Source organism: Cynocephalus volans, chromosome 1 (assembly GCF_027409185.1).
Source record: "Cynocephalus volans isolate mCynVol1 chromosome 1, mCynVol1.pri, whole genome shotgun sequence".
Lineage (NCBI taxonomy): Eukaryota > Metazoa > Chordata > Mammalia > Dermoptera > Cynocephalidae > Cynocephalus > Cynocephalus volans.
In genome coordinates this window covers 42,720,404-42,738,594 of record NC_084460.1, presented here as the reverse complement: position 1 = coordinate 42,738,594, position 18,191 = coordinate 42,720,404, and the positions used below count along the sequence as shown (strand labels likewise).

Here is an 18,191-nt window from a genome sequence, read left to right as displayed (position 1 = left end):
TCTGTCTCTTGTTGTATAAATAGATGACAAGATATTTATCCATTCAATGAATAAATATCTTGATGAACATTTTGGCTGTCTCCAGTTGGAGTCAACTATAAATTAAGCTGCTGTGAACATCCTTATACATGGTTTTTAGTGCACATAGGCACCCATTTCTTTTTATTATATACCCGACGTAGAATTGCTGGGACACAGGATACATTAATGGGTTGAGCCAATTCCACTCCCAGCCAGAAATGTACAAGGGTTCCAGTTGCTCCACATTCCTCATCAACGCTTACTGTTGTCTTTTTTATCAGAGACTTTTTGCTGGGGGTGCCATGGTACTTCACTGGGGGTTTGCCAAAAGGTTGTTGATGGTCACTTGAGTTAATACATGTAGAATGTTAGAAGAGCCCCCTTGCACATAATACATACTCAATACATATTAGCTTAGATCAGGGCAGCAAACAGTTTCTGTAATGGGCCAGATACTAAATATTTTAGGTTCTACAGGCCATACAGTCTCTGTCACAGCCACTCAAGTCTGCCACTGTAGTATGAAAGCAGCCATAGACAGGGCTGGCCCGTGGCTCACTTGGGAGAGTGTGGTGCTGATGACACCGAGGCCATGGGTTCGGATCCCTATATAGGGATGGCCTGTTAGCTCACTTGGGAGAGCGTAGTGCTGACAACACCAAGTCAAGGGTTAAGATCCCCTTACCAGTCATCTTTTAAAAAAAAAAAAAGGAAATGAAAGAAAGCAGCCATAGATAATACAAGGGTACTTTGAAAAGCTCATGGAAAGATTCGTGTTATCTTCCAATTCTATTTTTCCATGAACTTTTTGAAATACCCTTATATGTAAACACATAAGCATGGCTGTGTTCCAGTGAAATTTTATTTACAAAAACAGGCAGTGGGCCTGACTTGGCCCATCGGCTGCAGTTTGCTGGCCTCTGGCTTAGATGATGATGGTGATGGTGATGGTGATAATGAGGAGGAAGAGGAGAGACTGACAGTGATGTTCCATCCAAACTTTCCATTAAAAAAAAAATACGGAAACTAATTGTATTAGTTCATTTTCTGTTGCTGATAACAGAATACCCAAAACTGGGTAATTTATAAGAAAACAAAATTTATTTCTTACAGTTTTGGAGGCTGGGAAGTCCAAGGTCTAGGGGTGCATCTGGTGAGGGCCTTCTTGGTGGTGGGAACTCTCTGCAGACTCCTGTGGTGGTGCAGGGTATCACACGGTGAGGGCTGAGCAAGAACATGTTTCCCGAGCCAGAGGCAGGGGTAGCAGGAGCCCTACCCAGAGCACTGGCTGAGAACAGAGTCCTAAATGAAGATGGAGAGTTTCCACCAAGAGAAGTCGACTAGATGCTCAACAGGCAAAACACACCCTATCTGGCTCCTTTTCTAGAAACACTAGCAAATTTGGAGGTCCCTCCTACCTTTGACAGTAATCGCGACTGATGTATAGGCTTCCTGTAGGCACGTCGGGTGGGCACAGTCCCAGGAGGCACCCACCCCATCCCCCACCTGTGTCTCACTCTGCACATAGTAGGCCTCCATTACCTCCCAAGTAAATTAATTCCAGAGTCCTGGTGAGGAAATTTAGCAACCCTGCTGGACTCATTAGAAATATAAATTACAGCCTCAGGGCTGAACATGCTGTTTCACTCCTCCCAACCTCAATGCAACCTCAGTTTTCATCCCGAAAACTACACTCCCTCCTTTTTAAAATTCCTCACCACGTCCACACTTTGCCTCAGAGCAGCCCAATAATCAGGTTATCCAGGGATTCTCAGGATCCTCTTGGGGCTGAGGATGGGGACCTAGAACGTCTGCTCCTTTGTCCCATTTCCTGCCCCACACACACCCACCCCAATGAGTGAGAAGAGCCCCCAGGACAGAGGTACGAGGAAGGGTTCCTGGGCCCTAGTTATGGGGCCTGGGCACAGAGGCATTAGAACGGGGATGGCGATGGGGAGCTTTGGAGTCAGAACTGGCTCAAGTTCCAATTCCGAGGGCAGCAGTGGACAGCGAGGCCAGAGCACCCGAGGGAACAGGAGTGAGCCCAGGGTTTCCAGATGCCTCTGGCAGGGCAGAACATCATTGCTGGCCTCAAGGAGGCCCAGGTGGGGAGGAAGTGGCAGCCCTTCCCAAGCTCCCCCCAGCAGGCCCTCTGAGGACGCTGTCCCAAGTCACCAATCCCAAACACAGGCAGAGGCCACAAAGGGGTCCTGCTGGCAGGGGTGGAAAGAGAGGCAGCAGCTATGAGAAAAGAGTGATGTAGAACAAGTGCTAATGGCCGAAGAGAGTTGGAGAAGGTGGGACAGTTGTTAGCGGGAGGGGAAATAGGACTGACCTAGAGTTGAGTCGTCTAAAGGAGCTTCTAGATAGCTGGTAGAAGACAGCCCGGATGTGGGAGGCTCCAAGGAAATGATGGCAAGTCACAGCCAGTCTGGGGGGCGACCTGGCAGATCTATGAACTTGACCCTTTTACCCAGCACGTCACTTCTGCCTGTCTCTCTGGAGAAGCCATATGCAGGAGATGGCATGCTGAGCAGTTGTTAGCAAGAAATCCACAGATTCCACCAATGCAGGAAATGACTAAATGACCATGAAGCATTCCTACCCTGAAGGACCCTGGAAAAAAGCCCTGGGGCATCTGTGTGAAAAGCCATCAGAAGGGCTGAGAACAAGGCTGAATGGAAAATGCAAGTTGCAGGACTCCTTTAGTCCTTACTCCAAGGTCACCTTGCTGCACCCTCCCAGGATCAGCCTGTATGAACAGCACCCACACACCCTCCTCACCACACTGATGACCATCTGCCACGTCACACCATGTGATATGACTGACTCATCCATCAGCTACCTGTCTGCTCTCATTAAATACAAGTCCCAAACTGCCTCTTCAGCAAATGGTGCTGGGATAACTGGATATCCATATGCAGGAGAATGAAACTAGACCCATACCTCTCACCGTATACTAAAATCAACTCAAAATGGATTAAGGATTTAAATATACACCCTGAAACAATAAAACTTCTTAAAGAAAACATAGGAGAAACACTTCAGGAAATAGGACTGGACACAGACTTCATGAATACAACCCCAAAAGCACGGGCAACCAAAGGAAAAATAAACAAATGGGATTATATCAAACTAAAAAGCTTCTGCACAGCAAAAGAAACAATTAACAGAGGTAAAAGACAACCAACAGAGTGGGAGAAAATATTTGCAAAATATACATCTGACAAAGGATTAATATCCAGAATATATAAGGAACTCAAACAACTTTACAAGAAAAAAACAAGCAACCCAATTAAAAAATGGGCAAAAGAGCTAAGTAGGCATTTCTCTAAGGAAGGTATACAAATGGCCAACAGACATATGAAAAAATGCTCAACATCACTCAGCATCCGGGAAATGCAAATCAAAACCACACTGAGATACCATCTAACCCCAGTTAGGATGGCTAAAATCCAAAAGACTCTGAACGATAAATGCTGGCGAGGTTGCGGAGAAAAAGGAACTCTCATACATTGTTGGTGGGACTGCAAAATGGTGCAACCTCTATGGAAAATGGTATGGAGGTTCCTCAAACAATTGCAGATAGATCTGCCATATGACCCAGCTATCCCACTGCTGGGAATATACCCAGAGGAATGGAAATCATCAAGTCGAAGGTATACCTGTTCCCCAGTGTTCATTGCAGCACTCTTTACAATAGCCAAGAGTTGGAACCAGCCGAAATGTCCATCATTGGATGAGTGGATACGGAAAATGTGGTACATCTACACAATGGAATACTACTCAGCTATAAAAACAAATGAAATACTGCCATTTGCAACAACATGGATGGACCTTGAGAGAATTATATTAAGTGAAACGAGTCAGGCACAGAAAGAGAAATACCACATGTTCTCACTTATTGGTGGGAGCTAAAAATTAATATATAAATTCACACACACAAAAAAATCCGGGGCAGGGGGGAAGAAGATATAACAACCACAATTACTTGAAGTTGATATGACAAGCAAACAGAAAGGACATTGTTGGGGGGGAGGAAGGAGAGGGAGGAGGGAGGGAGGTTTTGGTAAGGGGCAACAATAATCAACCACAATGTATATCGACAAAATAAAATTAAAAAAAAAAAAAGAAAAACTTGAAAGATGAATACAAATCATGAATAAATAAATAAATAAATAAATACAAGTCCCAAGAAGGCAGGACTGTTCATTTGCTTTGTTCACTGCTGTATTTGTTGGATGAGTGAATGAATGATGCAATTAATGTAAAAAGATGCAGAAAGCAATACTATAATATACATGTCAGTAGGGGACAAAAGGGGCCAAGGTTGGGAGTGGGGAAGGAGGGGTAATCAAAGGGGACTTCCATGTTGTTTATGCTATTTCAGTTTTCACAAGGAAAATGCAGACGTGTGGTTTGTGAGGAATAATGACCAACACTCATTTAGACATTCTATGTACCAGATACTGTTTGAGTCATTCTACCATGCATTGCTCACCACAGCTTGTGAGGTATATCTGTTACTATTCTCAACCAAGAGATGAGAAAACTGAGGCACTAAGAGGCTAAGTAACTTAACCAGGCCACACAGCTAGTAAGTGGTGAAGTCAGGATTCGAACCCAGCCCATCCACCTTCAAAGTCCATGCTCTAAACTGCGCCTGTGGGCCCTGTGCAGCCTGCAAGTCTTTGTATAGCCCTTGAGCTAAGAATGGTTTTTACATTTTCAACAAGTTAAAAAAAAAATCAAGCAAAGAATAATTTTCATGTGTTATTCATACAATGGAATGTTATTCAGCCTTTAAAAAGAAGGAAATCCTATCATATGCAACACTGTGAATGTACCTTGAGGACATTATGCTAAATGAAATAAGTCAGGCACAGAAGGACAAATACTGCATGATTTCACTTATAGGAAGTGTCTAGAGCAGTCAAACCCATAGAAGCAGAAAGGAGAATGGGCCCAGTGTAGGGTGAGACAGGAAGTTGCTATTCAACAGGTATAAAGTTCCAGTTATACAAAATGAAAAGGTTCTAGAGACCTGCTATACATTGTGCTAATAGTTAACAATACTGTACTGTACACTTAAAATTTTGTTAAGAGGGTAGATATGCTATAAAAAGTAATTTTCATGACATGTGAAAAATAAATGAAGTTAAAATTTTAGTGTCCACATTTAAAGCTTTACTGGAGCATAGACATACCTACCCATTCATGTACCCAATGGCTGCTCTCAGGCTACAGAGACAGTGATGAGTAGTTGCAACTGAGACGTACGGCCTGCAGATCCTAAAATATTCACTATCTGGCCTCTTTACATGAAAAGTTTGTTTATACCTGCTCTAAACCACCAGATACTCCCTCTCATTAATAATTTTGTTTGTGCACTCTGGGCTCCTGAGCCAGGGCAGTCGGGGACTGAGGGCTTCAGCCACACCCCGTGACATCTGCATCCAGCCCAGCAACAACCGAGTGGCCACTGGAAGCCGTCTGGTCTTCCCTGCAAGAATGAGAGGGTACCATGCCCCCTCCTTCCTCCTTCTCCCACCCTATTTCCTTCCCTCTTCTCCTCTCCCCCGCCCCTCAACTTTTCCACAGCATTTTAGAATGTAAAAAAATAATATCAATAAATAAATTTTTAAAATAATAATAATTTTGTTCATGGGGGGGGTGAACCAGACAAAAAATTCAAAGGACTCGGCCCTAGCTGTAGATGCGTTGCTTATTAGCTTTGTGACCTCAGTTTCCCCATCTGTAAAATGGATATTATGTCCATTTCTCAAAGGTGCTATGAAAGTCAGTAGAGCTAATGTATGATAACAACAAGAGCCTGAGTTCATTATGGGCTTTCTGGGTGCCAGGCTCTTATTAAGTGCTTTACTCTCTTAGTAAGTTCTAATCAAGTACTTACGCCACCACCTGCAGAAGAGACTGTTAATTAGGCCCATTTTTAGGTGCAGAAAGTCTGGGTGTCTAAAAGTGGTCCCAAGAGCACACAGTGAACAGGTGATAAAGCTGGGGTTCAAACCCAGTTGACTCCAGAGCCCTCTTAATGAAATATTATTGCTCCTTGAAGGGATGTGAATCTCTCTGTAAACATATACTGCTGTAGAACCCCCCAGGATAAGGGATCAGCATCACATTTGGAATGAGTTAGAAAAATCTGCTGCCCGGGGAGGTCCACACTCAGGAAAGGGAGACCCTCCATTATTCAAGACTGACTTGCCAAGCGAGGAAATTATCAAGTGGTGGGTTTGGGGGCTGCCCTCTGTCTGGGGCAGGGGCAACGTCCCCTCCCCCCTCCACCCCTCAAACTAGTTTGGGGGAGCAAAGCTATTGGAATCCAGGCCAGACAATTTACCCAGTGGTGCTCAGCTGAGGCTCCCCAAGCTGAAAATTGAACTAGCCCTGAAAACCAGGAGATTTGGGGAGATGTGCTGTGAGATTTGGGGTGAATTGACTTATCTCACCCAAGTTCAAACTAGGGAAACGGGTTTCCATGGGGCAAATGTGTGGCAACTCCTGGGCGGCTCCCTGGACACAGCTCTTCCATCTCTCCAACCCCCAGCAGCCAGAGGGATCATAAGTGAGCAAAAACCTCCCCTCCCTGCCCCATTCCCCTGCTTCGTTCTCATCCATCTCTACGGGAAAGCTTCTCCATGTCCTGCACAAGACTGTGCGCCATGAGGACAAGGACCCGTGGGCACATCCCCTGCCCTCAACAGGGTGCCTAGCTCCCCTGGGAACAGGCACCCACAAATACTCCCTAAGTGAATGCATAAATAACCATTTCTGCAACTAAAGCAGTTGGCAAGGGCCTAGTTGGAGGAAGGAGGTGGGAGGGCCCCACTGTGGCCCACACCTTAACGTTGCCCACGCATGCGTGGGTCGTGAGGCTCCGCCCCTGGGCTGCACATGCGCGGATTGCACATGGCTGCCCTCAGGCCCTGCCTCTCGTGGACTGTTGACTCCTTGAGGAAAACATGCTTTTGCCCAGAGTCAATGCCCAGCAGTCTCCTCAGGGGCATTGCCCTTAGTTGATGGAGATCAGGGATGCCCACAGGGAAGCCCCCAAGGCTGGGAGATGCTTACAAGAGATGTCCACTCAGCGCCCCTTGCCTGGCCAACTCCAGCATCTACACCTGGATGAGAACCAAGTCCCCAAACGTGGCACCACCGCCACCTGTGCAGGCACGTGGTTCTAGAAGACACACCTGGAGGCCCTAAGCCCTTCCTCCTGGCTCACCCCTGATGCCGCAAACTAAGCTTATCCAGCTCTGAACTGGGCATTTCCCCTGCCCTCGGTGTTCTCGTTCTCCTGGGCCCCGTCTTTGTACCCTTCTCCCAACTGCCCACGCCAGACACCAGTGGGGGTGAGGGCCACCTGCCCCCTATCATGCACCTCCAGTCAATCGCTGTGTCCTGCCTGTCTCCCTGGACGTCCCGGGACACCACCCCCACCACCTGTCCAGGCCCCCTGTCTTTTACCCTCACGCCTGGACTTGATTCAAGCTGTGGCCAGAGGGATGGCTGGTGCTCATGGGCCAGCCGGGAGCTAATTGCCCACGGGTAGAGTCAGAGTAGTTTTGTCCCACCCAATTCACATTGAGGGATGGGTGGGTGGGCCACAGGTGTGAGTGTCACGTCATTGCAGACATCCCATGGAGCTAGCAGGAAGACTTAGCAAAGGAGTTGTTACACTTTTCTCTGTGTAACCAAGACAGAAAAAAGAGAAAGAAAGAATTCACTCAAAGTACCATCAATGAGGCCTGGAGGGACTGCCACCCATCAGGGGAGCAGCAGCCCCAATCCAAAATCAGCCTTTCTCGCCCTGGTGGCCTAATGGATAAGGCATTGGCCTCCCAAAATCAGCCTTTCTTTTTATTGACAAGACAAGGAAGTTTCACAAGAAAAATTAGTTGATTCAATCATCAAAGAAGGACATAAAAATAGGAGGTGTAAAACTAGTAACAGAAGTAAATTAACAATGTGACATTCCAGAATGTAATTTGTAAAAAGCTAGGTTAATTCACCAACAAACAGCTTGTCCTTAGTAAACATTTTCTTTTCCACATACTTCCTACAGCAATTTCCTTAGTATATTTAAATAGCATTCAAGCAGTTTCCTTAACATATCTTAAGAACAATCAGTAGGTTAAAAAGTCAATAGTCATTCAAGCCAGAATCAAACCAGCAACCTAAAACAGTCAAAGTACACAATCCCATCCCGAAACAGTGATTAAAATTGATTAGATGGCTTTTGCTAAACTTATCTGTGGACTTTTGTCCCCTACTCAAGAGCCTTTTGGCTCATTCATGCATTACTTAAAAATCCTATTCTAAGATCAAAGGAGAATCAAGATTTCTAACCCACTACAAGGAGTGGCCTTTGAGGAGGACTGATAAGGATGGGTAGCTCTTAGATGTGCAGAAAATCTGCCAAGACAGTCTTCATTATTAGCTGACTCTTGTGGAGAGTCGACTGTGTGCGGGCACTGCAGTAAGGGTTTAACAGCTATAAGCACTTTAAACCCACTGGCCCAGCCTTGAGGAGAACATAATCCCCCACACACACCTCCAAACATAAAACATCCCAGAGTCTCTAGGAGCTGCTGGGTTACCCTTCCCAAATCCCATTCTCCCCTCCCCTCCCCTGGAAGTTACCAGTACCCTGAGTCTGGTGCTTACCGTTTTCACACGTGCTTTCATTTTTTTTTTTTTTCCATAGGCAGCTATGTCAAACAGTGTATAATGTTGTTGTGTGTGTTCTTCAACTTTGTATAAATGATGTTGTATCATACATATCCTTACACAATCTGCTCTTTTCACCCAGTATACCAGTGTAAGATGTATTCATCGTAAGATGTGTCTTCGTTTGATCTGTGTTGATCCATGTAGCTCTATTGTATTCTTTTTCAATGCTGTATAATCCTATTGTATGTCCTCTCCTGGGAATGAAGGGTAATGGTAGCTTTATAAGAAAAATGTTTAATCACAGTTGGATCAAATAGTGAAGATTGGTTGATTTTGAAGAGCAACAGTTCTTTTTACCTTCTGCCCCTCTGGCCAGAGGCAGCAAGTTTCAATTAGTGGACCCACCACATTCTCACTGCCATTTCCTGACTCATCCCCTTGAGGCATTGACTGGATCCCTTTTCCTCCAAGAAAGCTTTGCACCATTTTTAGATCCACTGTTAGTTACCTTTGTCATTTTAAGGACTTTTCTAATACCTTTATTTCGTGTTCCATGACTATAAAAGCAGCTTTTTTATTTATGTGATATATAATATTATTTTTATGTAATAGGTTCTACAGAGTCCCCTTATAAAACCTTCCTTACTTCCAAAAATTAATCTCTAAAAAGTATTCAAGGAAAAGTCTATAAAGCAGCAAGTGACTTTCCTCCCTTTTGTCTCCTTTTCCCAGTCCTCAATTAGCACTTGGATATCTATCCTTCTAGATTTTCCCCTTGATGCTCAAAAATATATGAGGTTAGGGGTTTGGCTTCTCTTCACCCTGCCTCCTCCCTTCACCCAAAAATAAAAAATAGAAAAATAGAATCTTCTTTGGTTTGACTCTGTAGCTTGTTGTTTTCCTTAACAGTTTGTCTTAGACAACTTTCTATATCTGCTGCCTTTTTAATGTCTGCACAGCATTGTACAGTATGAAAGCAATGTAAGTTAATCACCTACTACTGTTGGTCACTATAGTATGTTTTTGCTTTATAAACAATACTGCAGTGACTGTCCTTGTGCGTATAGATACTAGGGGTCTTGAAAAAGTTCATGGAAAAGTTCGTGTTACCTTTTAACTCTGTTTCTCCATGAACTTTTTGAAATACCCTCATATAGTTGATGAGTATACCTGAAGGAGTATGTCTGTAGATGTATGAATATACCATAGTATGTACATATGTTTTATGCTTCAGGGTGCAAGCTGTAGCCCCTTTACCTTTATTTTTCTAAAATAATATCTCTTTTTGAAAGTGATAGTTTTAGGCAAAGCTGCTTTCCAGAAAGCAGAGGGTAAATTTCAAGAACTCATTACCTTCAAGAGAGATTAGCAACTAAAGATTTATAAGTTCAAGAAGAGTTTATGGGCTGGCCACTTAGCTCAGTTGGTTAGAGTGCAGGCTTATAACATCAAGGTCATGGGTTCAGATCCCCATACTAGACAGCTGCCAAAAAAAAAAAAAGGCTTAGGAAAATCTCAACTTCTTAGCTGAGCTTTTAAAGCCCCCAGTTTCTGGCCATTTACTTTTCCTCCAATTCTTCTCTCCTCCTGCCCAATATGTAAGCCAGCTCCCTCATTTTTCTAGAGATATCACTGCATGCCTTTGTTTGTGCTACTCCTTATATCATCTTCATATTTTGCCTGCTGACATTTTATCCTCTTTCCAAGGAGCCAGTTGCCATCCTGCTCTCTTTTCTGCTCCTAGAACACGTGGCAATCTCATTTCTGCTTCAGAGCCCTTGCATTTGCTGTTTCCTCTGCCTGAAACTCTTCCTTTAGATCAGGGATTCTCAATCCTGACTGCACATTGGAATCCCCTGGGGAGCTTTTAAAAAGTGCAATACCTGGGCTGAACCATAGGCCAATCAAATCAGAATCTCTGGGGGTGGGCTCAGGCATCAGTAAAGCTCACCAAGGAACTGAGATTGAAATCCAGTGATGTGGATTTTCCCATGCCCAGCTCCTTCTCATCATTCAAGTCTCAACTTAAATGTCATCTCAGAGAGGTCCTCCCTGACTGTCCCAGCTAAAGTATATTCCCACCCCCCCACCCCCAGTTCCCAGTTACTCATTGTTACACCTCCTGGTCTTATTTCCTTCATTGTCACATATTGTAACTATCTTGGTTCTTTATTTACATGTTTTTCTGCTCCTGCCCCCAGCATAGCCACTCCAGGAACACAGAAACATACCTACCCTGCACGACAGTATCTCAAGATGCCTGAAAAGACTTTAGACTTAGGAACCAAGACTCAGGAGTCCTGGCTTCAACATTTATCAACTGTGTGACATTGGGCAATTCACATAACTTCTCTGTGCCTTAATTTTCTGTTCTTGAATATAAAGATTGTCATCATACCTACTCTCTATGGTTATATAAGAATTAAATTAGCTAGTAAAAGTAAACACACAACAGTTCAATAGTATTACCTTTTACTCTTTTAATATCTATCATGAATGAATGATAAATTACAATTTTTCCCTTGTCCTTGCTAACCTCTTACTCTTCTTTCTTTTTCTCCTTTGAGCTTAGCACCATTTGATGTTCTGCATATTTTATTTGCTGGTTTATTGTCTGTCTGTCCCCTAGACTGTGAGCTCCACAAGGGCAGGGATTGTCTCTTTTGTTCACTGCTGTGTCCCCAATGCCTAGCACAGTGCCTGGCACATAGTGGGCACTCAGTAAAAATGCACAGCTCCTCACCCGTTCTCCTGTCTCTCCCCACCCTCCAGGATTACCTCACAGACCTCATCACCAATGACAGTGTGAGCTTCTTCCGCACGTCCAAGAAGATGTACCCACACAGGCCGGTCCTAATGGTCATCAGCCATGCAGCCCCCCACGGCCCTGAGGACTCAGCCCCTCAATACTCACGCCTCTTCCCCAATGCATCCCAGCACATGTAAGCCTCAGCACCTTGCCTGGCAGAGCCCCGGATTAGCATGAAGGTGGGAGGGTCAGGCTGTAGTAACAGTAATGTAACAACAATGGCATAGCCGTGCCTTCTCTCTAATCCTCCTGGTTTAAAGAACTCAAGAAGAACACACTGCTTGTCTATGGTGAAACTGGGATACAAATCTAGCCAGCCTGACTAACAAACCAAAGCAGGAGACAGAGGTTTTTAACTTGGGATCCAGGTCATCCCACCAAGAGGTCTGTGGATGGAACTGCAAATAATAGGTTTCCTTTGTAATCCTGTGTATTTTATTTCATACATTTAAAAACATTCTTCTGAGAAGGGGTTTATAGTTTCACCAGACTACATTTATTGTCAACATTTATTGAGCTATTGACTATGTGGCAAGCTCTATGCTAAGCCCTTTACAGTGCATCAAATCTCTGAATACTCACAGTGATCCTTGGTGTATCAGTTATCTATTGCTGCATAACAAATTACCCCAAAATTTTGCAGCTTAAAACAGCAAACACGTATTATTTCACAGTGTCTGTGAATCAGGAATCTGGGAGTGGCTTGTCTGAGGTTCTGGCTAAGGGTCTCCCAAGGTTTCAATCAAGGTGTCAGCTGGGGCTGCAGTCATCTGAGGCTTGGTGGGCTCACTCACATGGCTGGTCCTCACTGCATAGGCCACTCCACTGGTGTATTCGTCCATTTTCTCTTGCTTATAACAGAATACCTGAAACTGGGTAATTTATAAGCAAATGAAATTTATTTCTTACAGTTTTGGAGGCTGGGAAGTCCAAGGGTCAAAGGGTGCATCTGGTGAGGGCCTTCCTCTTGGTGGGGACTCTATACAGAGTCCTGGGGTGACAAAGGGTATCACATAGGGCTGAGCAAGAGCATTTCCACATGCTTTTTTCTCTCCTTATAAAGCCCCCTGATAACCCATTAAACCATCAACCCATTAATCCATGAATGGATTAATCCATTCATGAGGATATAGTCTTCATGAACCAATCATCTCTTAAAGGCCTCACCTTTCAAATACCATAATCTGATTTCCCACCCTCTTGACACTATTACAGTGGGGATCAAACTTCAGTGGGTTCTGGGGGGACATTCAAACCATAGCAATAGGGCTGCTTGAATGTCCTCACAACATGGTAGCTGCCTTCCTCCAGAGCAAATGATCAGAGAGGAAGCAAGGCCAAGATGGAAGCCACAGTTTTTTATAACCTTATCTTGGAAGTAACACACCATCACTCTGCCATATTCTATCTGCCACATAGACCAGTCCTGCAGTGTGGGAGGGACTACACGGGAGTGTGAAGACTAGGAAGTGGGGATCATTGAGGGCCATATTGGAAGCTGCCTATCACACTTGGTATTTCCATTTTGCAGATCAGGAAACTGAGGCACAGAGAGATGAAGTAACTTACCTGAGGTCACCTGGCTGCCAAATGGCAGAACCAGGATTCAAATTCAGCCCCCACTCACACTTCCTATCTCTGCGCATCCCTTCAGTCCTCTATCCAGCTGGCTGGTAAATCTTTCTGGAAAGTTCTGCTTTTCTCTGCCTCAGACCACCTCCTGCTCAGCAGGGTACTCAGCAGCCCTTGCTATGACATTCCAGGGCTACAAGGACAGGGCAATTTGGAGTCTGCCTGAATATTCAGGGTGTTTAATTTTCATTACAATCAGAATAGATTGCCCTCGTCATCATCGCTTGCTGTAATTACTCTTCGAAGTGGCTCAGAGAGGATAAGGGCAGCAAGTTAACCTTTCGATCCCCTGGTCTTTGGGGAGGATTTGACAGTTGAGGAACTGCATTCCAGGGTCTGCAGCCGCCCTCACCCCAAGATGCCAGTATTGCCCATCGGACGCCTGGCTCCCCCTCCAAACCCACTCCTTGACACCCCAGGAGGCCAGCCACCCCCAGCCCTCCACCCCACCATACCCCTGCTGACAGCTCCTCTGTGAGGGCAGGGGGAGCTCACTTTGTTTCCACACCATCTCCTTTAAAAGAGGCGCGACTTCACCCCAGCAGCCCTGCAGTTTCAGCTCTGGAGTTTCCTGATGAAATTGTTTGACATTGCCTGCTCGTTTATTTTCCCTTTGAAATGAAAATCACAGAAATTGAAAATGAGCAATGCCTGAGATTACTTATCCAGAGAATCCCCTTTCGCCTTATTAGGGGTGTGTTTGAAAGGCTCTCTTATCTCTGGGGTATAATCATTTCAAAAACAAAACCAAGAAAAAAAAAAAAGTTCTGCAGCTGGAATGTTTAATTATGACAGTCCAGGAGAGGTGAAGAGGGGCCAGAGTCATGCACGTACAGTCAGAGTGCTGGATCTTTCCACTGGGAGTCTCCTGTGAGAACTCTTCGTCTCCAGCAGGCCCACCTTGTACCCTGTTCTACGGGCAGGCCTGGTGGGTTCCCACCGTGGCTGCCTGATGCTGGTGCCATCTCCCATCCGCCCACTCCACCAACCCAGGGCCCCATTCACCCTCCCCACTCCACACACACACACACAGAGACACACACACGTACACACAGATATATACAAACACACACACGCAGACCCACACAGACACACATGTACATGCAGATATATACACACATGCAGACACAAACACATATAAACACAAACATACACACAGGTACTCACAGACAGATACACACACACACACAAAGAAACACAGACACACAAATACACACAGACACAAAAACACCCATCAGCCCCAGAGCTTCCTTTCAAAGTGTGGCATCTGATTGTGGGTTCAGAAGTCTCTCCTTTTCTAACCCCCTAGGAGCCGGGCCACAGTTGACAGCCTTGGGGTGATGGGTGTCATGGCCCTGCTGATGGCCTGCAGACACACGTGATGGCCCAGCTACCCTCCCCCCACCCCCGTTCCCCCCACGGAAGGGAAAGGGGATGTTCTCCAGGCCCTTTTGTGAGCACACCAGACATTCCTCAGATGCTTGAGGAGGGGAGGGTTTCAAAATCTTTGTTCCACAGGCACTGAGTTCATGGGAAAATGCCGACACCCTTCCAGGGGGAGCCTGGCCTGGCACAAGTGATCAGCCAGCCCACCTCGGCCCCAAGCAGGATCTGGCCCTGCATCCTCTGGCCCCAATGTCCTTCTCCAAAAGAGGTCTCTCTGAGAAAGGGCTGCAGAAGTTGTCCTGCCCCAGACTCTTGACAAACTCATCCTTCACGAACTTCTAATAGGTTCAGAGATGATTGCTAATAATCGCATCTGGAATCCGGGCCTTTGGGCCTGCGAGAACAGTCACCCTGCATCGCAGCACTGCTCGGAGAGCCTCTGTTCGTAGACTGCTGCCCCCAGCTACCCTCTTTCAATTCCTCAGGAGAGGGGGAAGTGGGCTTGTTCATGGGAATGTTCTACAAGCGGGTCAGGCCCTAAGACTGGCAAAGCCGGCCCACCGGAGAGAGCAGCGTTTTCCCTAATCAAAGGAAGCGTGGGCCCTGGATGGATTTAGCGGCAGGAGGCTGCAGCTCAGCCATTTGAAAGCAGTGTCCAGAAGGAGTCTCGGAGCCGAGACTCACCTCCCACTCTACATAGCAACGGTCTCCGTAACTGTCAGGCTACTGAAAGCCACAGTGTCCTTATTTCTACCCTGAGACCATTTTGATATTCAAGCTGCCACCAAGTTCCTACTGTGGCAGGCGACCAGAAAGAGAGTTTTGCCCCTCTCTGACATGGCCTGTTCCACCCTCCCCCACCCCCGCAACCCCTTGCCCCTTTAACCCCATTCTGAAAAGCCTTTTGTCTTCAAACAGTGGAGACTCAGCCTTTATTTTCAGCTTTGACTGGGATTGGGGTAGATTTGAGGGGAACCTCGCCATCGAATATCATCTGATGCAGTTTGAAGGACGCCCACATTCTGTGGAGTGTTAAACCAAGTGCTTACTATCTATCCATGGTGTAGCCCACCCAGGATACCCCACATGGTGGTGGGGTTTTCAGTGACTCAGATCTTGGGGTCTGGCATAAGCTGAGGTGACAGGAAATGCTCTTGGTTTGAGATAGGGTGACTTCCTGAGGCTGTGCACTGAATTAACCACAGTGTGTTTTCACTGATGAATCCTCCAGCAGGAGTGTCTTGGTCAGAGTTTTGCACAAGCACCTATCGGGACCCCAGGCAGACCCCATGTGCCCAGGAGGCATTTATGATGAGGTGGCATGTGATGTGGCTGGCCTCGTCAGCTGCTGGAGTTTGAATCCCAGTTCTGCCTTTGGCAAGATAGTTCTCCTCCCTGAGCCTCAGTTTTCTCATTTTTCACCCAAGGAAAGTAAGAATAGCTCCACCTCCTAGGACTGTTGTATTAAATGAGACGATATAAGGTGAGCCCTTGGAACCGGGCCAAGCACGGGATCACTGCTCAGTAGCTAATATCACTTACCTGTTCATTTATCATTAGTAATCACAGTGGATCCCACAGCAGAAGTCATAGAGCTCTGTGGCTCCACCACTCACCCAGTGAGACCGTGGCCAGGTCCCCAATCTTCTCTGACCCTCCGTTTCCTCTTTAATGGGATTTAAACTTAGATGGGAGATTGAGCCAAAACTGGAAGAATAATTGTGACAACTAAATTAAAGAATGCAGTGCATCCTAAATGTGCACATTTGCGGGCCATCTGCACAATTTTGGCCATCTATGCTTAACTATCACTTTCTTAATTTTTAAATCAATTTCCTTTTTTTAAAACCAAATCTGTTGCAAAAGGGTATTCTATAGTCTTGCCTTAACCACAATAACTGTCACTTGCTATCTACCAGTGGTAACTGAAAAATAAATACAGTGCACACAGAGCAGTCCTATTCAGTTAGAATAGGGACTGGCCAGTTAGTCAGCTGGTTAGAGCACAGTGTTACAACACCAAGGTCAAGGGTTCAGATCCCCATAACAGTCAGCCACCAAAAAAGAAAAACAAAAACAAGATAGAGCTGGGTGCTGGTGCCTGCTGAAGGCTCTGGACTGGAGCCTCTTTAAGGGAGATGAGCAATTCCAGAGGGGTGTTAAAGAAAGACTAGCACCAAACTGGGACTTTGGCCTGAGAGAGCGGGAAAGGGAGTGTGACTGCCCTTCTCACTTGGTGGCTCTGGGTCATTTAATGCTGTGCCTCCTGCAGGCATCTCCTAGGCACACGTCACACGTGGAGAAATGCCGAAATAATGTTTAGCAGAGCCCCTGATACGGCAGTGTCCACTTCCCCCCAAGTGGAGCAGGTTTCGCCCCGGGCTGCGGACACGCATGGGGCAGCATGTCTGGCGGGGGCTGACCGCCCGCATGTGTTTGCCCGCCAGCACACCGAGCTACAACTACGCACCCAACCCGGACAAGCACTGGATCATGCGCTACACGGGCCCCATGAAGCCCATCCACATGGAATTCACCAACATGCTGCAGCGGAAGCGCCTGCAGACCCTCATGTCCGTGGATGACTCCATGGAGACGGTAGGTGTCCTCTGCCACCTGCACACACATCCTCCCGGACATGGCTCTGACTGCACAGCCAGGCCAGGGCTGAAACCTTCCTGCCCTCAAGGGTCCCACTGGAGAGGAATGGAACCTGAAGGCGGAGAGAAAAGGCACTGATCCAGGCCTGGGTAACCAGCTCTGAGCAATCCAGACCACCTCTGCCTTTATGAAATTTAAATTCAAGATCTGTGCTGCCTACTATGGTCGCCAAATCCAAATCCCCCAAATCCAAATCCAAATCCCTCCCTCCAAATCCCCCCACCCCCCAGCCCTGGGCAACTAGTAATCTTTTTCTTGTCTCTGTGGATTTGGTATTCTGGACATTTCACAACAATGAAATCATCAAGTATGTGGCCTTTCACAACTGACTTCTTTCTCTTAGCACGTGTTGTCAGGGTTCCCCGTGGAGGAGCACGTGTCAGCACTTCATTCATTTTTGTGACTGAATAATATTCCAATGCATGGATATAGTAACACACGTTGGATTTATCCATGGCTGTTTACATTTAAATTAATTAAAATACAATAAAACTTAAAATCCAGTACCTTGGTCCACACCAGCCATGTTCCGCCTGCTCAGTGGTTCCATGAAGCTGGTAGCTGCCATGGGGACAGTGCAGGCCACAGAGTCCTGTTGGACAGCAGTGTTCTAGGTCACAAACTCTGGCCACAGGCCACCTTCCTTCCATCCTTCATTCATTTGACAGCATTTATTGAGTGCCAGTGTACCTGGGATAGAGAGGACAGGGGACAAAATGACAAACATCCCTGCTCTGATGAAACCTACATTCCAATGCAGGGGGACAGACAATCCACAAATAAGGGAAAGAGAGAAGGCGAGGTGTGCTGTGAAGACCAGTAGAGGGGAGAGGGTGGCAGGAAGTAACAGGAGTGGGGGAGGCTGCAGTTACAAATGGGACAGGCAGTCCCAGGGGCCACACTGAGAGGTGACGGGCAGCTGAGCAAAGACCTGAAGGAGGGGGGCCTGAGATCTCCAGCACCTCATCACCCCTGGGTCAGGCAG

General features: G+C 46.3%; 1 protein-coding gene across 1 annotated transcript in view; it reads left to right on the top strand.

The window, feature by feature from the left end:
* SULF2 (sulfatase 2) overlaps window positions 1-18,191 on the top strand; it is a 90,707-nt gene that overhangs the window by 50,714 nt on the left and 21,802 nt on the right. Inside the window, exons 4-5 of the mRNA XM_063091715.1 lie at window positions 11,491-11,660; window positions 16,993-17,143. Coding sequence (XP_062947785.1) covers window positions 11,491-11,660; window positions 16,993-17,143 — 321 coding nt within the window. The remainder of the gene's footprint in view (window positions 1-11,490; window positions 11,661-16,992; window positions 17,144-18,191) is intronic.